Source organism: Nuphar pumila, chromosome 3, assembly GCF_984573655.1.
Source record: "Nuphar pumila chromosome 3, dmNupPumi1.hap1.1, whole genome shotgun sequence".
NCBI classification, from domain to species: domain Eukaryota; kingdom Viridiplantae; phylum Streptophyta; class Magnoliopsida; order Nymphaeales; family Nymphaeaceae; genus Nuphar; species Nuphar pumila.
Genome location: NC_143251.1, coordinates 19,148,476 through 19,166,287, shown reverse-complemented (window position 1 = coordinate 19,166,287; position 17,812 = coordinate 19,148,476). Strand labels below are relative to the sequence as shown.

At 37.7% G+C, this 17,812-nt stretch overlaps 1 protein-coding gene across 1 annotated transcript in view; it reads left to right on the top strand.

Moving 5' to 3' along the window:
- The window catches only part of ECA3 (endoplasmic reticulum-type calcium-transporting ATPase 3), a 203,697-nt gene that overhangs the window by 36,475 nt on the left and 149,410 nt on the right, over positions 1-17,812 (top strand). Inside the window, exon 14 of the mRNA XM_089998975.1 lies at positions 17,128-17,186. Within this exon, the coding sequence (XP_089855101.1) occupies positions 17,128-17,186 (59 nt within the window). The remainder of the gene's footprint in view (positions 1-17,127; positions 17,187-17,812) is intronic.

Here is a 17,812-nt window from a genome sequence, read left to right as displayed (position 1 = left end):
TCCAAGGGAAGAAGCTTAGATCTATGAATAAGAGAAGATTTAGGCCCATGTAAGAATTGAAAAAAGTGTTCTTTTGCCATTTGCTCTATTCTTAGTTCAACATCTTCACTACCGACCCACGGGTTCAAGAAGAGATAATTTATCCCATAAAGGACTAAGAGTACTGAAATAATCACGGACACTCATGTCCCCTTGTTTGATGGTACACATTTTTTATTGAAGAAAGAATTGCCTTGCAAGATCTTTTTGTGTATACATACGTTTCATAAAAAACCATGCTTTATTTGCCTTGCAGAACTTAGAGATGTTGGCACATATTTTGAGCTCAACATTGTTCATAAACTATGCAAGAATTTCTGCATGTTTATTTTTCCAATCTTCTATCTTGGATTGATGGTCTTTAATGGCTTTTATGTGACCATTTCTTTTTAAAGTTTTTTCTTGACCTCCTTCGAACTTGGTGAGTTTGAGTTGAGGTTCTGGAATAGAGCCCATCACATATTCCCAAAGCTTCTTGCCTTTGAGGTTGTTTTTCATGGTGGATGTCCACATCATGTAATTGGTACCATTCAACTTGAAAGAGAGATCAATCTTTTGCTCATTCTCCATTTTGGCTTATTAGAAGAGGGATTATGGAAGAATACAAAAGAACCCCTCTACTTGAGTTACCAGAAACACCGCGATCTCTGAATCACGATCATTCGATGGTCACTCTTCACGAGACCAAGAGCACTATGACTCTGATACCGTATAATGCAGTATGCGGAATTACAAGAACAAAGTGCAAAAGCATAAACAAGTCCAAGATTGGACAATTACAAAAGGCACAATACAAGTACGAAAGTGCATAAGCAAAAGACCACTATGGGACAATACAAAGTGCCTACAAATAGGGGTGGCAAAATCTGCCCCGACTCGCTTCTTAGCTGGGTTAGGGTTTGGCTTAAACGGGTTCGTGTCATAAACGGGTCGACCCACCTAACCCGTTTATTAAACGGGTCGTGTTCGTGTTAGGGGTATGCCAACCCGCCAACCCGTTTGACCCGTCTAATAAACGGGTTAGGCAGGTGGGTCAACCCGTTTACACGAACCCATCAACCCGCAACCCTTTTTGTGTTTCTAATTGTGTTATTCGGGACAATCTATTAATAATATATGAGACTTGATCTAGAATTTTCAAAAAATTTCAGCACCAAAACTAAAATTATTTCTTTTAAATAAATGCTTACAAGTAAAAATGAAAAGGAAACCCTAATCGGGTTCCCCTTTTTATTTCTCTGAGAAAATCAGAGAGAGGGAGAAGAGCAGTCGGAGCTGCGGGTGATCTTCGGTGAACGAGATGGACCGAACCCTCTCCAGCTCAGAGGAGCGACGATGGCGAGGATGTCCTTCTCATTCGTTTCCTCTCACGTCTCCTTCTCGACAAAGAAATGACAAAGACGATGAGGGTTTCCCACCTCCTGCAGTGGCTTACTTCCGACAACGCGGGTAACCCTGCTGCCAATATGCTTCTCTATTCCGTCAGCATCCATGGTCGCCCTCCTCTGATCAAGTGATTTTTCTGTCGAATTCGACTCCTGTTGAGTTATCAACATGATCAACAGTTCCTACGTCTACCTCCATTGTCTGATTCATTAGAAGATCCTTACCGTCACCAATCTCCTCATCCTCCAACTAGACAGGTTATTCGGGTTACTCGGGTTACTCGGGTCGGTTATCATGTCTATGTTATCGGGTCAACCCGTTTAATAAACAGGTCGCCGTGTCGTGTAATCTTGTCGTGTCGACCCAACCCGTTTATTAAACGGGTTAACCGTGTCGTGTCGGGTTACCCGTTTAATAAATGGGTCGTGTTCGTGTTTGCCACATCCGACCCGTTTAATAAAAGGGTCGTGTTCGTGTTGAGGTATTCTGACCCGCCGACCCGACCCGATTGCCACCCCTACCTACAAAGGGCAACACCAACAAGTAAAAAATAAGATTTTATTAATAACATGCTTAAAAAGCATTAAGAGAAACAGGAGGAACACCTCTTCTATTTATATAAAGGGAGGCCATTGGACTCCCAACAGTCATATTTATGACCGTTGGGGCCCCAACGACTCTATAGAGTGGGGCCTCCAATGACATGAAAATAAAATATAAAAAGAAAATAAAAATATAGTTGTTTCTAATAAACAACTATAATTACATGTGAAAGACTAAAATGCCCTTGTCGGGCAAACTAATACAATATATATAGATATATTTTAACATCATCATGTGGCCATTGTATTTTGCCTTCTTGTTTAATGGAGATTTATATAGAGGCAATTTACTACATCAAGGTGGAGAACTGGATTATTGTCTTCAGGGTTGTTAAAAGCATATCTTAACCTGTATCAGCCTTGCCCAAAATATGATAGTATCATATTATATCATAAAAGATCACATTTTTTGATAAAAATAAAAAATTAAAAAAAAGAAAAACCAAAAAAATTATAAAAAATTCATCACATAGGAAACAATGATGAATTGCACTGGATAAAACCATAATGTCGCATATTATGCGGCTGTCACATATTATGAGTTGCATAAGACATCAAACCCCCAATAATCAAGATAATAAGCTATGAATGACATGTATATCTCACAAGAAAAAATGTAAATTATGAAATAGATGCATATTTAACAAAGGTTTAACTAGTAAGCAGTGTTATCAAAAACGCGCCTAGAGGCGCAAAAGGTGTGCCTCGCCTTGAGGCGCGGCCCTCTGTGCCTCAAGGCGCAAAAAAAAAAAAAAAAATATATATATATATATATATATATATTTTTTTTTCTACAACAAAATTTCTGAGGCATAATCAACAAGATTTTTGTAGGTTAATCTCATATATTTTCCAGTTATTTCAGTTATATAATCAGTTTCGTACTATATTACTATATTTTAACTTTTGTTGGTTAATCTCGTATATTTTTCAGTTATTTCAGTTATGTAATTAGTTTCTTAATATATTTTAACTTTTGTTGGTTAATCTCATATATTTTCCAGTTATGTAATCAGTTTTTTAGTTACCTTTATATGTTAATCTCATATTTTTTAGAATAATCTCATATATTTTAACTTTTGTAGGTTAATCTCATATATTTTCCAGTTATTTCAGTTTTGTAATCAGTTTTTTAGTATATTTTATCTTTTGTTGGTTAATCTCATATATTTTCCAGTTATGTAATCAGTTTTTTTAGTTAATTTTATATGTTAATCTCATATTTTTTAGAATAATCTCATATATTTTAACTTTTGTTGGTTAATCTCATATATTAACCAGTTATGTAATCGGTTTCTTAGTATATTTTATCTTTTGTTGGTTAATCTCATATATTTTCCAGTTATGTAATCATTTTTTAGTTACTTTTATATGTTAATCTCATATTTTTTAGAATAATCTCATATATTTTAAATTTTGTAGGTTAATCTCATATATTTTCCAGTTATTTCAGTTATGTAATCAGTTTCTTAGTATATTTTAACTTTTTTTCGTTAATCTCATATATTTTCCAGTTATGTAATCAGTTTTTAGTTACTTTTGTATGTTAATCTCATATTTTTTAGTACTTATTTGAGATTTTCTATTTCTTATTGATTGTTATTTCATCAATAAAGCATTTCTTTATTTATTTGTATTTTTAGATACTTTTTAATGATTTTTTTAAAGTTAAATTTTTTTTGAGGCTTACGCTTTACACCTCGAGGTTTACGCTTTACGCCTCAAGGCTTACGTCTCGCCTCGATTTTTGGTGGAGCGCCTCGCTACGCTTCAAAGCTTTTCACAACACTGCTTGTAAGTATCATATCGTTACTTATATCGGTCGGGTCCAAAATAAGCTGTATCGTATAGTAAAAAATCATAAATTTTTAATAATTTGTTTAAAATTTCAAAAAAATAATGAAAAATCAGCAAAAATTCAAAAAAAATCATAACATATGAAACAATGATGAATTGCACAAAATACAACCATAAAATCACATATGAAGCATTAATGTATCTATGAGCTGCATAAGACATCATAATTGAGTTTTTTAAAAATAACACATGAAACAATAACCAAATTTTTAAAAAATATGCAATCAATCATCATAATCATTATCTTCTTCTTCTCTTTCTTCTTCGACATTCACATCATCTCCAACGTACATGGGCTCTTCATCATCTATGGCCTGAGCTCCTTTCACGTTTCTTCATTAAATGTCTTCTTTATTCAGAATGTATGCTTCTTGAACCTGTGCATCCAATATATCAAAAATTTTCAAACAAATGAGATCAAATTGTTTTTTGTGCCTCTTTGATGATAAGTTTTCTATTTGCCTAAAAAGATGACATGAAAAAAAAATTAGTAGGGTTTTGTATGATATAAAAAAACACATAAAAATGACAAATAAACTTGATAAATTTATATACCTTTGCCTCAACCGCAAGTTGTAGCGAACGTAGACAAGGTCATTGAGCCTTTTATGCTTCAATCTATTTCTTCGTTTTGTATGTATTTGCTAAAAAATGCTCCAATTTCTCTCTCATCCACTTGCATTACATGTTTGACTAAATGCGAATGACAAAAGCTCTCAAATTTGGAACATCACTTCCAAACCTGGTCCACATGTCGAAAAAAAAATAAGAAAATGCGAAATCAATAGGACAATAACATATACAATCATACAAAACATCATAATAACAATATGAAATTAAAATTGAAATAGACAAAATAAATTTTCTCGACGCATTGTGGAACAGTTTTGCACTGCTGCAGGTCTCCCCATATTATACAATGCAATATAATAAATCTCCATTTCCTTATGAATTTGATCTTGAATGCCATAATCGGGGTTGAACTTTTCAATGCAATCCAAGAGTCTCTTGTTGACTTCCCTGTCCATTTTAAATGTATTGGAGTATCTAAATACATAATTTAAATAATATTCTGCAATATGAAGAGGTTAATGAAGTTGCCCAGTCCACCTATGATCAATTATGTTTCATATAGGGATGTAAAATTTTTTGTTCCCATTCAAATTATCTCTAATAACCTCTTTTGCCTTATCCATGGCCTCATAAAGATAACTCATAGCTGGTTTGTATTCATTGTCAACCAATCGAAGCACCTTCACCAAATGTATAATTATTCTAAAAAACTTGCTCACGAATCCGAGAATTCACTTTTGAATACAATATCTATAATTTCTCTTGGCTTTTTTTTGTGCACGGGGATATTCATTCCACTCATTTGATTAAAACATTTTTTTAGTGCAATTCTACTTTTTACTAGACTTTGCAATGTAAAAAAATTCGTAGTAAATCTAGTAATTGCATTACGAATCAACTCAACATCACTAGTGTACTTTCTCATCAAATTCAAAATCCATGCATGATTGTAAATAAATTTAGTAACTTGATAACATTCAATTGTATGCTTTATCTCATCTATGTTGCCGATGTCCTCAAGCATGAGGTTTATGCAATGGCCAACACACGGAGTTTGATGCTTTATTCTTTGCCTACTTTATCTCATCCAAAAGAATGACCCATAATTTTCTGCCAATTCTTTGCCTGCTGCTCTGTAATTTGCTGCATTATTAGTAATGAACTTGAACAAAATTTGGAGGTTGAACCTCTTCCACAACTTGATCAAATATATCTGATTTCTTGGGCGTATTAGACAGATCAATTGGCTTCAAAAACACAATTCCTTTGGGGCAATAGACAAGAAAATTATCAAGATCCTTGACTTTCTGTTTGTTCACCCATCTGCCATGATGTTACACCCAATTTCTCTCCATGACTGCCTCATCTCATCATAATATGCCTTTACCTCATTCACATTAGTATCTAAAATTTGTTCTCTCAAAGCATGATATGAAGTGCTTTTATATCTACGCCTGATACTGGTTATGACATTTGCCATGACCTGAAAATGGAAAGAATTTGCTGCATTGAAAGAAATGCAAGCATCATAAAATCATCTTCCACTCGTGACATTTACTTGCTCAACTAAATGTTGTAGAGTCATAGCAGTACGAATACCGTGTTGTGCCACAGGGGCAGTCTTAGGAAGGAAAAAGCTTCTAATATAGCCTATAGCTCTACTTTCTCAAAAAACTCCCTCCTGCTCTTCTTTTTATACCCGCGACATTGCTACTACTAGCACCAACCACACCTTTCTCCTTTGCTATAGAACTTTCTACTTTTGATGCTATGCGAGGATTGTAGGATTAGAAGTACGGAGCTCATGTTCATCCTCCCAAGGTTGCACATACCCTGTTTTTGCCTCATATATTTTTTTTTCTCTCAAACTAGTAAGTAATTACTGACATTGTCATTTTACGACATTCGGCAAATTCCTTGACATACAGGCCACAACATTTAAATGTGTAAAGCCCGTTAAAAAAAATCGTGTCGGACATGTGTCAGACACCTGCAGACACGTGTCAGACACATGTCGAGGTTGGTCCGCCGTGTCGGATCGGAATCCGAGTCCGAACCAGACTCGAGCTTGACCCGGACCCGGGCTCTCGAATGTTCGAGAGCCTGCATCTTTAAAAGACGCAGACTCAGGCAGGCGAGGGGCAAAAACTGCTCGCCACTCTCTCTCTCTCCTCCCATTCGCCTCTCACACTCCCGTCTTCTCCCCTTTCTTTGCGGCAACCGGCGATCGAAGCCGTCGGCGACCGTGTCAGCGACCTTCACCGTAGCATCCCTCGTCGGAGCTCTGGTAACCCCCGTCACCATCTCCCTCTTTCTCACCTCTCGTCGTTGACCATTGCCGCCCTCGCTCCGAGGGCTTCACCGATGCCTTCTCGGTCGACACCCTCCGTTCCCGACCTCGTTGGTCACCTCCTCTCCTTCCGTCCCTTTTCGCCCATCGAAGGAGGTCCCGACACCGTCACCATTGCCATCGACATCGCCGTCCTCGGACTCCCCCGTCGCCGCGGTCTTCCCAGGTAAACCCCCTCTTTTTTTCGTTTGTTGGCGGTGGACCAGAGCCACCATCGTGGGTGGCTCTGGGTCTACCAGGAGGGAGGTGTCGAGCACCTCTCCTCGTTGTCTTCTTCTTCCTCTTCGTCTGTCTTCATCTTCTTCGTCCTTTTTGCGACAGGCGACAAGGTTGCAGCTTGCGTCAGGTCGGCATGCTGGCAGGGGCCAAACCCCTGCCACCTGTGGGGTCTTTCGACTTGACGGCAGGGACGGAGCCCTGCCGTCTGCTTGCTTTCGGCAGGTTGGCAGGGGCCTAGCCCCTGCCACCCGTGTTTTCTCTTTGGAGGGACGACATGGGCGAGGCCCTACCACCTGCTAGCTCCAGTAGACCAGCAGGGGCCAAGCCCCTGCCGCCTGTGTCGCCTCTTCTGTCGGGCAGAGGGCTCCCAGGGGAGGGGCCGCTCGTGCCTCGGTCGATAGGGTGGCAAGGCCCCCCTGCCTGCCTCTTGTTCAGGCAGGTCGGCAGGGGCCGAGCCCCTGCCACCTCCCCTTTTCTTGTTCTCGGTAGGTTGTCATGGGTCGAGCCCCTGCCACCTCCCTGTGTTCGAATGGGTCGGCAGGGGCCAGCCCCTGCCGTCTCCTTGCGTTCCGGTCAGTCGTTAGGGGCCAAGCCCCTGCCACCACCTTGGGCTTTTCGGGTGAGTCGACAGGGCCGGGCCGAGCCTCGTCACCTCCCTATTTGTCTAGGTAGGTTGGCGGGGACTAAGCCCCTGCCACCTCCTCGATCATGGGGCTCAACCTTGTCGCACTTTCTGCTGAGCCAGCGGGGGTCAAGCCCTGCTGACTTTGACCTCCCTGTACCCCTCTCCTCTCTCTCTGTTTTTGTCGGGTAGACAAGGGCCTGACCCCCGTCTCTGCTCCTTTCCAGTAAGCAGGTGGCAGAACCCCTGCCTCTGCACTCTTCCGCAGGGCTGGCAGGGGACCGAGCCCCCTACCCCTCTCTGTTCATCGGGCATGCAGGGAGTAAGGCTCCCTGCCTCTATCGTCGCTTGCCGAGTTTGGTAGCACTGCTGGTATTATTAGACCCCTCTTGTTTTGGATCAAGCCTTGCATGTGATAGTATGGACCAGTGTTGTGAAAAGCGTTGAGGCGTAGTGAGGCACTACACAAAAACCGAGGCGAGGCGTAAGCCTTGAGGCGCAAAGCGTAAGCCTCAATTTTTTTTTTGAAAACTTTAAAAAAATTATAAAAAAATATGTAAAAATACAAATAAATAATGAAATGCTTTATTGATGAAATAACAACCAATAAGAAATAGAAAATCTCAAATAAGTACTAAAAAATATGAGATTAACATATAAAAGTAACTAAAAAGTAACTAAAAAGTAAAAACTGATTATATAACTGGAAAATATATGAGATTAACAAAAAAAAATTAAAATATACTAAGAAACTTATTACATAACTGAAATAACTGAAAAATATATGAGATTAACCTACAAAAGTTAAAATATATGAGATTATTCTAAAAAATATGAGATTAACATATAAAAGTAACTAAAAAAATGATTACATAACTGGAAAATATAAGAGACTAACCAATAAAAGAAAAAATATACTAAGAAACCATTTACATAACTGGAAAATGTATGAGATTAACCAACAAAAGTTAAAATATACTAAGAAACTGATTACATAACTGAAATAACTGAAAAACATATGAGATTATTTTAAAAAATATGAGATTAACATATAAAAGTAACTAAAAAACTGATTACATAACTGGAAAATATATGAGATTAACCAACAAAAGTTAAAATATATTAAGAAACTAATTACATGACTGAAATAACTGAAAAATATACGAGATTAACCAACAAAAGTTAAAATATAGTAATATACTAAGAAACTAATTACATAACTGAAATAACTGGAAAATATATGAGATTAACCTACAAAAATATTTTTGATTGTCTCAGAAGTCTTGTTGTAAAAAAATATTTTTTTTTGCTCCTCAGGCTTGCGCCTTGAGGCACAGAGGGCCGCGCCTCAAGGCGAGGCGTGCCTTTTGCACCTCAAGGCACGTTTTTAATAACACTGGTATGGACTAATCTAGACGATGTATATGTGAGGGGCTCATTAAATAAGTTATAGTTTGTTTGGTGGCCCCTGTTGCTGTTCGAACAGGCAGGGAGCTGGGCTCCCTGCCTCCGTCATTTCATGCCTCTGCCGTTTCCTGTCTGGCTGGGCCTCTGTTCCTTGTCTGCTCGATGCAGGGACCCTTTCTCTGCAGCCTATAGGCAGGGAGTAGAGCCTCTGCCGGCCTTCACAGTAACTGATCTGGGGCCCGGGACAAACCCACTACGGGTTTTACCGGTCCCCTTCCTTTTTCAAGCTTACTTTTATACTAACGCTTTTACGACTCGCAGGTTGCACAGCGAAGCCAGCTCGCCTTTCCTGTGTCTTGAGCCCGTGCTTTCTTATGCTCGCCAGCGTATGTAGATCCGCAACCCCTCAAGGTAGGGGAATGTTGCGTCAAAGGACAATGAACACATAAATGCTAAAATAAGAAAAGATAATTAAAAACGGAAAAGGACGATGTATATACGCATGTCTTTTAATTCAAGGACGCGGTTCGCGATCCTTGTCCTTTTTACTTTCTGCACTTTATTTTCCTGTTGCCGCCGCGCTTTATGTGCCCAGACTTTTAATTCCTGTATTTTCATTTGATGTCTTTTAACTCAAGGACGCAATTTTACGATCCTTGTCCTCTTTACTTTTCAGTACTTTCCTTTTTGTTACCCCACACTTTATGCGCCATGGCTTTTTACTTTTTTGTCTTTACTTTACCGCCACGCTTTATGTGCCCAGGCTTCTGTTTCACATTTACTTTCTGTACTTTCTTTTTTGTTGCCCTACGCTTTATGCGCCACAACTTTTACGTTTTGTCTCTTTTAATTTCTGCACTTTTTTTTCTGTTGCCCCGCGCTTTATGCGCAAGGCTCTCCTTTTTGTCCTCTTCGGTTTTTAAGTTATGTGATGCTCTTTTACTTTGCGTATTACTTGCTTGCATGTCTAGTTAGCCAAGGTATGGTTTCGTACCTTGTGCACTGCCTTGGGTATTCATTTGCTTGCATGTTTGTTTGGCCGAGGTACGATTTTGTACCTCGTGCATTGCCGCGAGTATTCACGTACTTGCTTGGTTGATTAGCTGAGGTGCGGTTTCGTACCTTGTGCACAACCTTATGTATCTATTTGCTTGCTTATATGGCGGTTTAGCCGATGTATGATTTCGTACCTTGTGCATTTTCTTGCGAGGTTTCGCGCTCGACACATAGTTTTGCACTCTGAGGATCGATCATACTTTACCGTCGCACTGTAACGTGCACAAACTGGCTCTTTGTTAGCTTGCACTCACTGAGTGCATCTTCGAGCGTATTTCAACTTGTTCATTTGTCTTAAAAGACACAATGCACACTTATGCACTTGGTTCTTCAAAGAAGATGACTTTTAGGCACAAACCTATTTTCAAAACGTGTAGTTTTGTAAAGTAGATTTTGAAAGCCTTTTGCGAGATAGCGACTGGATCTTCCAAATCGATGTATTTGGGAAAAGTGTTTTACAACTTCAGTTCATGTATTCGATATAACTCGTATAACCCTGTTTAAGGGCATTTGCATGGGATGGGTGAAGGTTCTACAGAGGAACCTCGCCATCTCTAGACCGTTGCCACATCACCTCTGATGCGAGACCTAGTTATTGGGTTTCCTGGCCAAACTAAGATAGTTGTTACTTTTCCTTCCTTCGCGAGATCATTGCTGATGGATTTCTTATGAGAAATCCATGCCCCTCTCCTCGTAGTCGTACTCTTAGTCATGTATGATATGCTTGGACTACGAGGAGCAGGATGAGAGGTCTGTGGTAACCTCAAAACGTATTTTGGCACTTCATGGTAATCATGTAATATCGACGTTCACCTAATAGGCAAGAGGCTCGTGACGGTCTAAAGGATTAAAGCAGGACAAGTTGGAACTCGAATGATTACACTGTGGACTTCTGTAAAACAGATGTGTTGGGCATTTCCTGTGAGAAATCCGAACCCCTCTCATCGTGGTTGTACTTTTGAACAGGTACATTGCGTACTACGATGAGTAGGATGAGAGGTATGTCTACCTCGAACGTACAATGACACTTGTTTGGGACCATAAAACAGTGATATTTTCACCCTCACTGTAAGTTAACCCCTCTCGTCGTGGTTGTACTTTTGAACAGGTACGTTGCGTACTGCGGTGAGTAGGATGAGAGGTGTGTAGTTGCCTCGAACGTGCACTGACGCATTTAATCACCTAATGGTGGTGGTTTCGCCTTCACTGGCAAGGTGCTCTAGTGGGTATAATAGACTCGAGTATGTAGAATGGGACGACGGTTAAAAAACCCGCGTCGTGCCCATTCGAACTGCTGACTCCCGTCAAGAGAGAGGACAAGATTGTACAAAACTTTGATGGACAAACCATTAATGACTATTTCAGGCAAAAGACTCAGCTTCCCCAGTCATGAGAGTTAGAAGAAATGCTACAAAGATAACTTTCAGGCCACTTCTGCAGAAGTTTGGATGCATCCACGGGCCACTTATGCATTTGGGGATTTACCCTCGTGGTCACTGGCCGTCCCCTTAGGAGCGGACTCAGTCAGTCATTCGGGGTATCATAAAATACATAGCATAATAAACCCCCAAATCGATCTCGGCTGTTTCTACGTTTCGTGCCTTGTGCGTACCTACAACAACCAACTAATAATTAGAACAAAATGTAACCTACTCACATTATTATGAGATGTGCGTGTTGTGTTGTGAATTGCTTGTTTGATCTGTAGTGCAGCGTATTGCTCGTTGAACTATGCACGACTGTTGTGGCGCTGCTCTAGTTGGTTGAACTGCTTACACAGTTCCTTGCTAGTAATAACTAGCTGCTCGTACTAGTTAAATGCTTATGATAATAGCATTATGCTAGATGCAATATGATGCATGCGACTTTGATTTAGTACTTGGTTGAACTATTCGTGCTTGTTGTAATGTAGCACTTGCTGGCTTGCGTCTCTTACGACGTAAGTAACTGCTTACAGCTCATAACCTACAAACTGTTTGCAACTAGGACCCGTGTAACTGCTTTCTTACAAGTTGCCTACACTTTGTGGTTAATATATAACTGTTGTCGTGTGATTGCTTATCGCGTGTAGCTTATAAACTGCTTGTTGTGCAATAACTTGCACCTTATGATCAATGTAGTTACTTGTTGGTGAACTGAAAAATTCAGTGGTAATTGATGCATTATGAGCTATGTTATAAATGCTTATTCAATTACCCTGCTTACTATGCTTGACTGCTTGGTGGAGTTAGTTACTCTCTACCTGTAGAGTTAGTTAAACTGCTATATTGGCTATTTGACTTGTTTAGCACTTCGGTCCTTACTCCTCTCATATTTAGCTATTTGCCTTACTTGAGTTTTGCTTGCCATACTCGACAACATGTATGATTAGCTCTGTTTTGTTTCTTCTGTTTAATTTAGTAATTATCTTGCTTATTACAGTCTTTGTCCCCTCTTGTTTTTTGCACCCCTACTAGTTTTTTGCGAAAATGACCCATTTCATGGGCATGTGGTGATGCAACTTGCGATGGCACGATGACATGATGAGATAAAGATGAGACTCTTTCCCTGACGTTTTGCTCCTGAGGATATTTTGGTAAATATAGTATAAAGTTTCTTTGAAAGCTTCTCTTTTGATTAAACTCTAAATTATTAAAACTGTGTTACCAAAACTCCGTTTCTTTTTATTTCAACAAATCTATTTGAGTTGCAAATCGGTTTGTAAAGGGAAGTTTGCGCTGGAATGCACCAAAGGTCCAGAGACTTGCTATTTCAAACATGATTTTCCGCTGAACTTCTGTTTCAAACTCTGATAAATGAGCGATTTCAAAACTTTCAACCTTTTTCATAAAAGGTTTCAAGTCCAGGATTTTTGGGCCGTTACAAAATGTGATCCGACTAAACGATGTTTTAACCGAGAGTTACCACCCGAAAAAACATGACAATAGTTGCACTCGATTTTCAAGCGGTTTTCACTAATTATTCGAGTGCCCCATTGCCATGCTTGATCATTTGATGCCATCTTACTAAAAAAAAGCTCAATAAGAAGCAAAGAATTAGGGTTTTTTTTTATCTTAACTCACTTCGTGGAAAAATGGTGGAAATGCACTCTTGAATAAAGCGCAAAAGACCTCTCTCTTGCGCACGGATCGGCCCTCAAATCATTCTCATGAGTCCTAGGGTGTGTGGATATCTATCTAATGACTTCTACTTAAATGCGGGAGTCGATCCTCAAGAGGTCTTTAAAGCCCAAAACTCCAAAATTATGATTCAGCCCTTTTTTAAGTGCGCCGTATTGTACGATATAGGCATGCATCGTACTATTCATACGACAGAAATACGATAACACTTGTATCACGATACGAGTGCGTATCGTATTGATTTTCTTCATAGTAACGATACATATTGTCCGATAGGGTACAATATTTACAACCTTGTATTAAATTACTAAACAAAGCTAGCAAATCACAATATTCATAGGAGGGTGTGTTTACATAAACTAAAACAAATTTGCAAAGTGTTTTTCAATACTTAAAAATTTTACATAACCATTTTCTTTTTCAATATTCAAACAAAAACAAACTGGATACTGTCAATCATGATTATCACCATCATCTTTTTTCTTGTGAAATCACCCTCAAGCTCTTTAAGAATGAGTATGAATTGGCCAGTATGGTATGATACATACAATACTTATTGTATCCCTTAGGTTCTCCCATACGATATGCGCATGTATCTCGATACGGGTGTGTATCGCACTGATACATGGTGTATCTTACAATATGCACCAAAAAACGATATATCTTATGATACACAATCAGTGGAATTTAAGCTTCACTGATTTCAATTTTTTTCTTGAAATATAAAGCCCCTGACGTGCACCAAGTTGTGGGTGTCCAGCTGGGTACTTCTCCATATCCAGCAGCTTGTATAACTCATGAATCAGAAATAGAAGCTTACTTTACATTATCTGTATGCAAGCTAAAGTTTAAAGAACTCAATATTTAACTAACTTGTGGTTTCAATTAAATCAGAACTACAGAGACTTATATTTACGTTTATAAAAACAAAGCCTTGCAAGCTAATGCTTCAAGAAAACAATATTAAGCGCCAAGTTTTAGGTTGAACAAATTTGGTCAAATTTGTTACTTATTCACATATAAATGCACAACCTTTTGTTATTACATTTAACTGCCTGCCTTTACATCAAATACATGCCTGGTCCTGTAAGAGTTCAGTTGATCATGGTTTAATAAAATGAAATGGATAAACACCCTTAACATAATGTTATGTCATTAGCAGCAGGGAATGGAGTGAGTTATTTCATCACTCAATGTAGAAAGGCAATTTCTGCCTTGATGAGTGTTCAAGATGGATTAAGAAAAGCTTGGTGGTTAACCTTAATTACAAAAAGCTAACTAGAAAAAGCTGACACAATGAGTAGATGAGCAGTTTGGAAGTTTTTTGCAATATTTGTATGTGTATGTGTGAGTGCATGCATGCGCATGCCTGTGCACATCTGTGTATTGTGTGTTAGTTACAAATTTTCTAAATGTATCTGATGTCCAAACACTTAGTGTGCTAATCATCTCCTGTTTTCTTGAATCTTTTCTGGATAGTAGTTATATTGTTTGGATGACAATTTGGTAAATAACTAAATACTTTTCTTTGAAAATATAAAGTCAACATGATCAAATAACCCTGATTTCTTATAGAAATGTTGTTTGCTGAGTATTTCCTGTTAAAGTACCTTTATAAATTCCCTTAAAGATGTTAGCGGACAAGCCTAAAATTATCTCCTGCTTGTATCAGCACATAAAGACTCACACAAACTCACATATGAAATGTCATGTTTGAGAGCATTATAATATATATGGGTTAATATTGGCTACTAATGAAGGTACAGAACTAATGAGCTAGAAATCATAGGTGCAAGTTGTATCGACTCAATCTAACCACATAAATGTGTTCAGCATGGTTTGTTTGCTAAGGATCAAGCCTTGGATCATATTCTTTTATGTAAAAATATGATCTTTTGAGTTATGAAATTTGGGCATATTATGGGCCGTTGAATTTTGGACTCTTTTAAAAACCTAAAATCATATGATTCAAAACAAGTTTTTTTTTTTTTTAGAAATAGAAAGTCTTCTATTTCTTTATGGAAATAGAAGTCTTTCTAAACTAAAACTTATATATATATTATCTTCTTACTCTTTTTATCACTAACATACTTAAATTTTAAAACTAATTTATCTCATCATAAATGGATCATGGATCTTGGAAATGGGTCCAAGATCCATATCGGGATCCGCTTTAACGTCAGCCACTATATATTACAATATACATATATTATATATATTATATTAATTCCAGACATCAAAAATATAATTATTTAAATAAAATTTATATTTAATAAATTTAAAAATAGATGAAAAATTGCGATATATTACATCCTATCTAGCTTCTGTGTAGTCCGTTTAGGGGTCTTTCAACTAGCGTTTTTGACATAGAATGTTATAGTATATACCAAGGTTGCCAGACTAGGAAGCGGAAGCGGAAGCGGGAAACGATAAGGAAAGTTGAAGCGAGAAGCGATGCATTTTAAAATGTATAGGAAGCGGAAGCGAAGACTAAAAACAAAAGAAATATAAGAATTGAATGAGAATCAAAATAAAGCACAAATAAAAACTAAAATAAGTGACTAATATTAAATTTCATGACTTTTTTGTGTAAGAATTAAATTTTTAACAAAATCTAAAAATGATGACTACCAATTTAGCGAAAGCACATGGAAGTGAGTGAGAAGAGTCAAAGAAAACACATAAAAAGCATGAAAAGTTGAGTAAGAGAACACATAATAAGAATAAATGAAGCGTGTGGAAAGCATAGGAGAAGCGGTGTGGAATCGAGGTTACGCTTCCGAAGCGAGTTTTCGTGAAGCGAGCTTCCCACCTATCTAAGAAGCTTCCGGTAACTCTGGTTTATACACAAAAATGTGTGTTTATATCCTAGTTTACAAAAATGTTTGAATCCGTATCTCGTATTGGATTTGTATGTGTCCATGTAACATAACATAAGATTCATCCTTGGGGTTGGACACCCCTTCTTGTATCTATATGAACCAAAGCTGATTTACAATAGTGCCCTTATACATAAATATGCTTTTTAATACAACACTATATGGAAAATGACCAGGGTAGACCTCGATGTCTGGTCTTAACAGAATGGATCTTAAAAGCTACATATAGCTCCCTTCTATTTTGTGTAAAGTCATTAATGAGCTGTAAGTAATTAAACCCTTTAATCTATGTCACATGGACACTCCATTTTCCCTCCGTACCCGTGTCGACACGCGTGTCCCCATGTCGACACCTGGACACACCATTTTACCCTCTGTACATACAAGTTTGTATTCAATTTATAATTTATAATTTAATATTTTCAGTTTATAACTTTATATTTTCAGTATATAATATATATTTTAGATATAGCATATATATTTAGATTATATTCAGTTTATTTTGAATTTATTTTGTATTTATGTTATATATTCAATGTATTTAGACACATTTTTGGAATTGCTGTGTCGTACCCTCCGTACCCGCACCCGCACCCAGGTGACATGGCCTTTAACTGTTTTCATGAGTTCAGTTTTTAATGCTAAAAGATTATACAGTGTTGATAATTTGCAGAAAATTAATTCTATTCTGGAATATGACATTTTAGTTATTAAGGACATGATTGGTAGTTTTCATCGGAACTGTCCAGTGATGGTCTTTAGAATGTTTATTGCTTTTTAGAGTCCAATAAAATCCTAAAATTGCCATTAGGTTATAACACAATATGTATACTTCTTACATTTCATTTGTTTTTCAACATTTATCATTGAAATTCATTGGAAGCCCTATTATGAACTATTGTGTGACGTTGATATTTTGTTGTGAAATTGCTATTGCGATACATTTTTATTTGCTGTTTTATTTAAGTGTCGTTAATAGGAGCTAGATTTGATTACATGATTTGTTGCTTATGATTAGATTGCAGTCGCTCTTGCTGTTGCAGCAATCCCTGAAGGGCTTCCGGCTGTTGTAACAACGTGAGTTCTTTGGTTCTCCTTCAGCTCATTCTGTACCTAAGCATTTTTTTTCCTATTTGATAGTTTTGTAGGGAGAGATTGTTGTTTCATGAACTCAAATGTGATTCATATTAAACTTTTGGACCTTCATCTAACATTTTGTAATAATCCTCATGCGAGAATGTAATATTTGGTACCGATATTGAAAAGGTTTGCTAGTAGGTTCATGTTTTCCAGCTTGCTTAAAGAAGTGAAACTGAAGTTTTTTTTGACAGAGAAGTGAAACTGAAGTTGGTGTACACTAAGATTCTTAATTTTAATCACTCTATAGGACATCCCATGAGAGTGAATCGGACTTCTGTTTTTTTTAATGTGTGCACATGTACAATTTCAATATTGAAGCTGGAGAGGCCCCTTCAATCAATAAACTTTCTGAAGGATTCATTCCAATGAGGTTTTTTTTCCCACATGCGTTATAGCTTTGGAATGTTACCACGATCATAATTAAGATTCAGAACATGAAAGGATGTCTTAAATACAGGGAAATAACAGAACCACATGATTTTTTTTTAAATGAAAGGAAATTTCATTAAAATGTGTACAAGTCACATCAATACAACAAGGAAAGGATAAAATAATATAGAAGA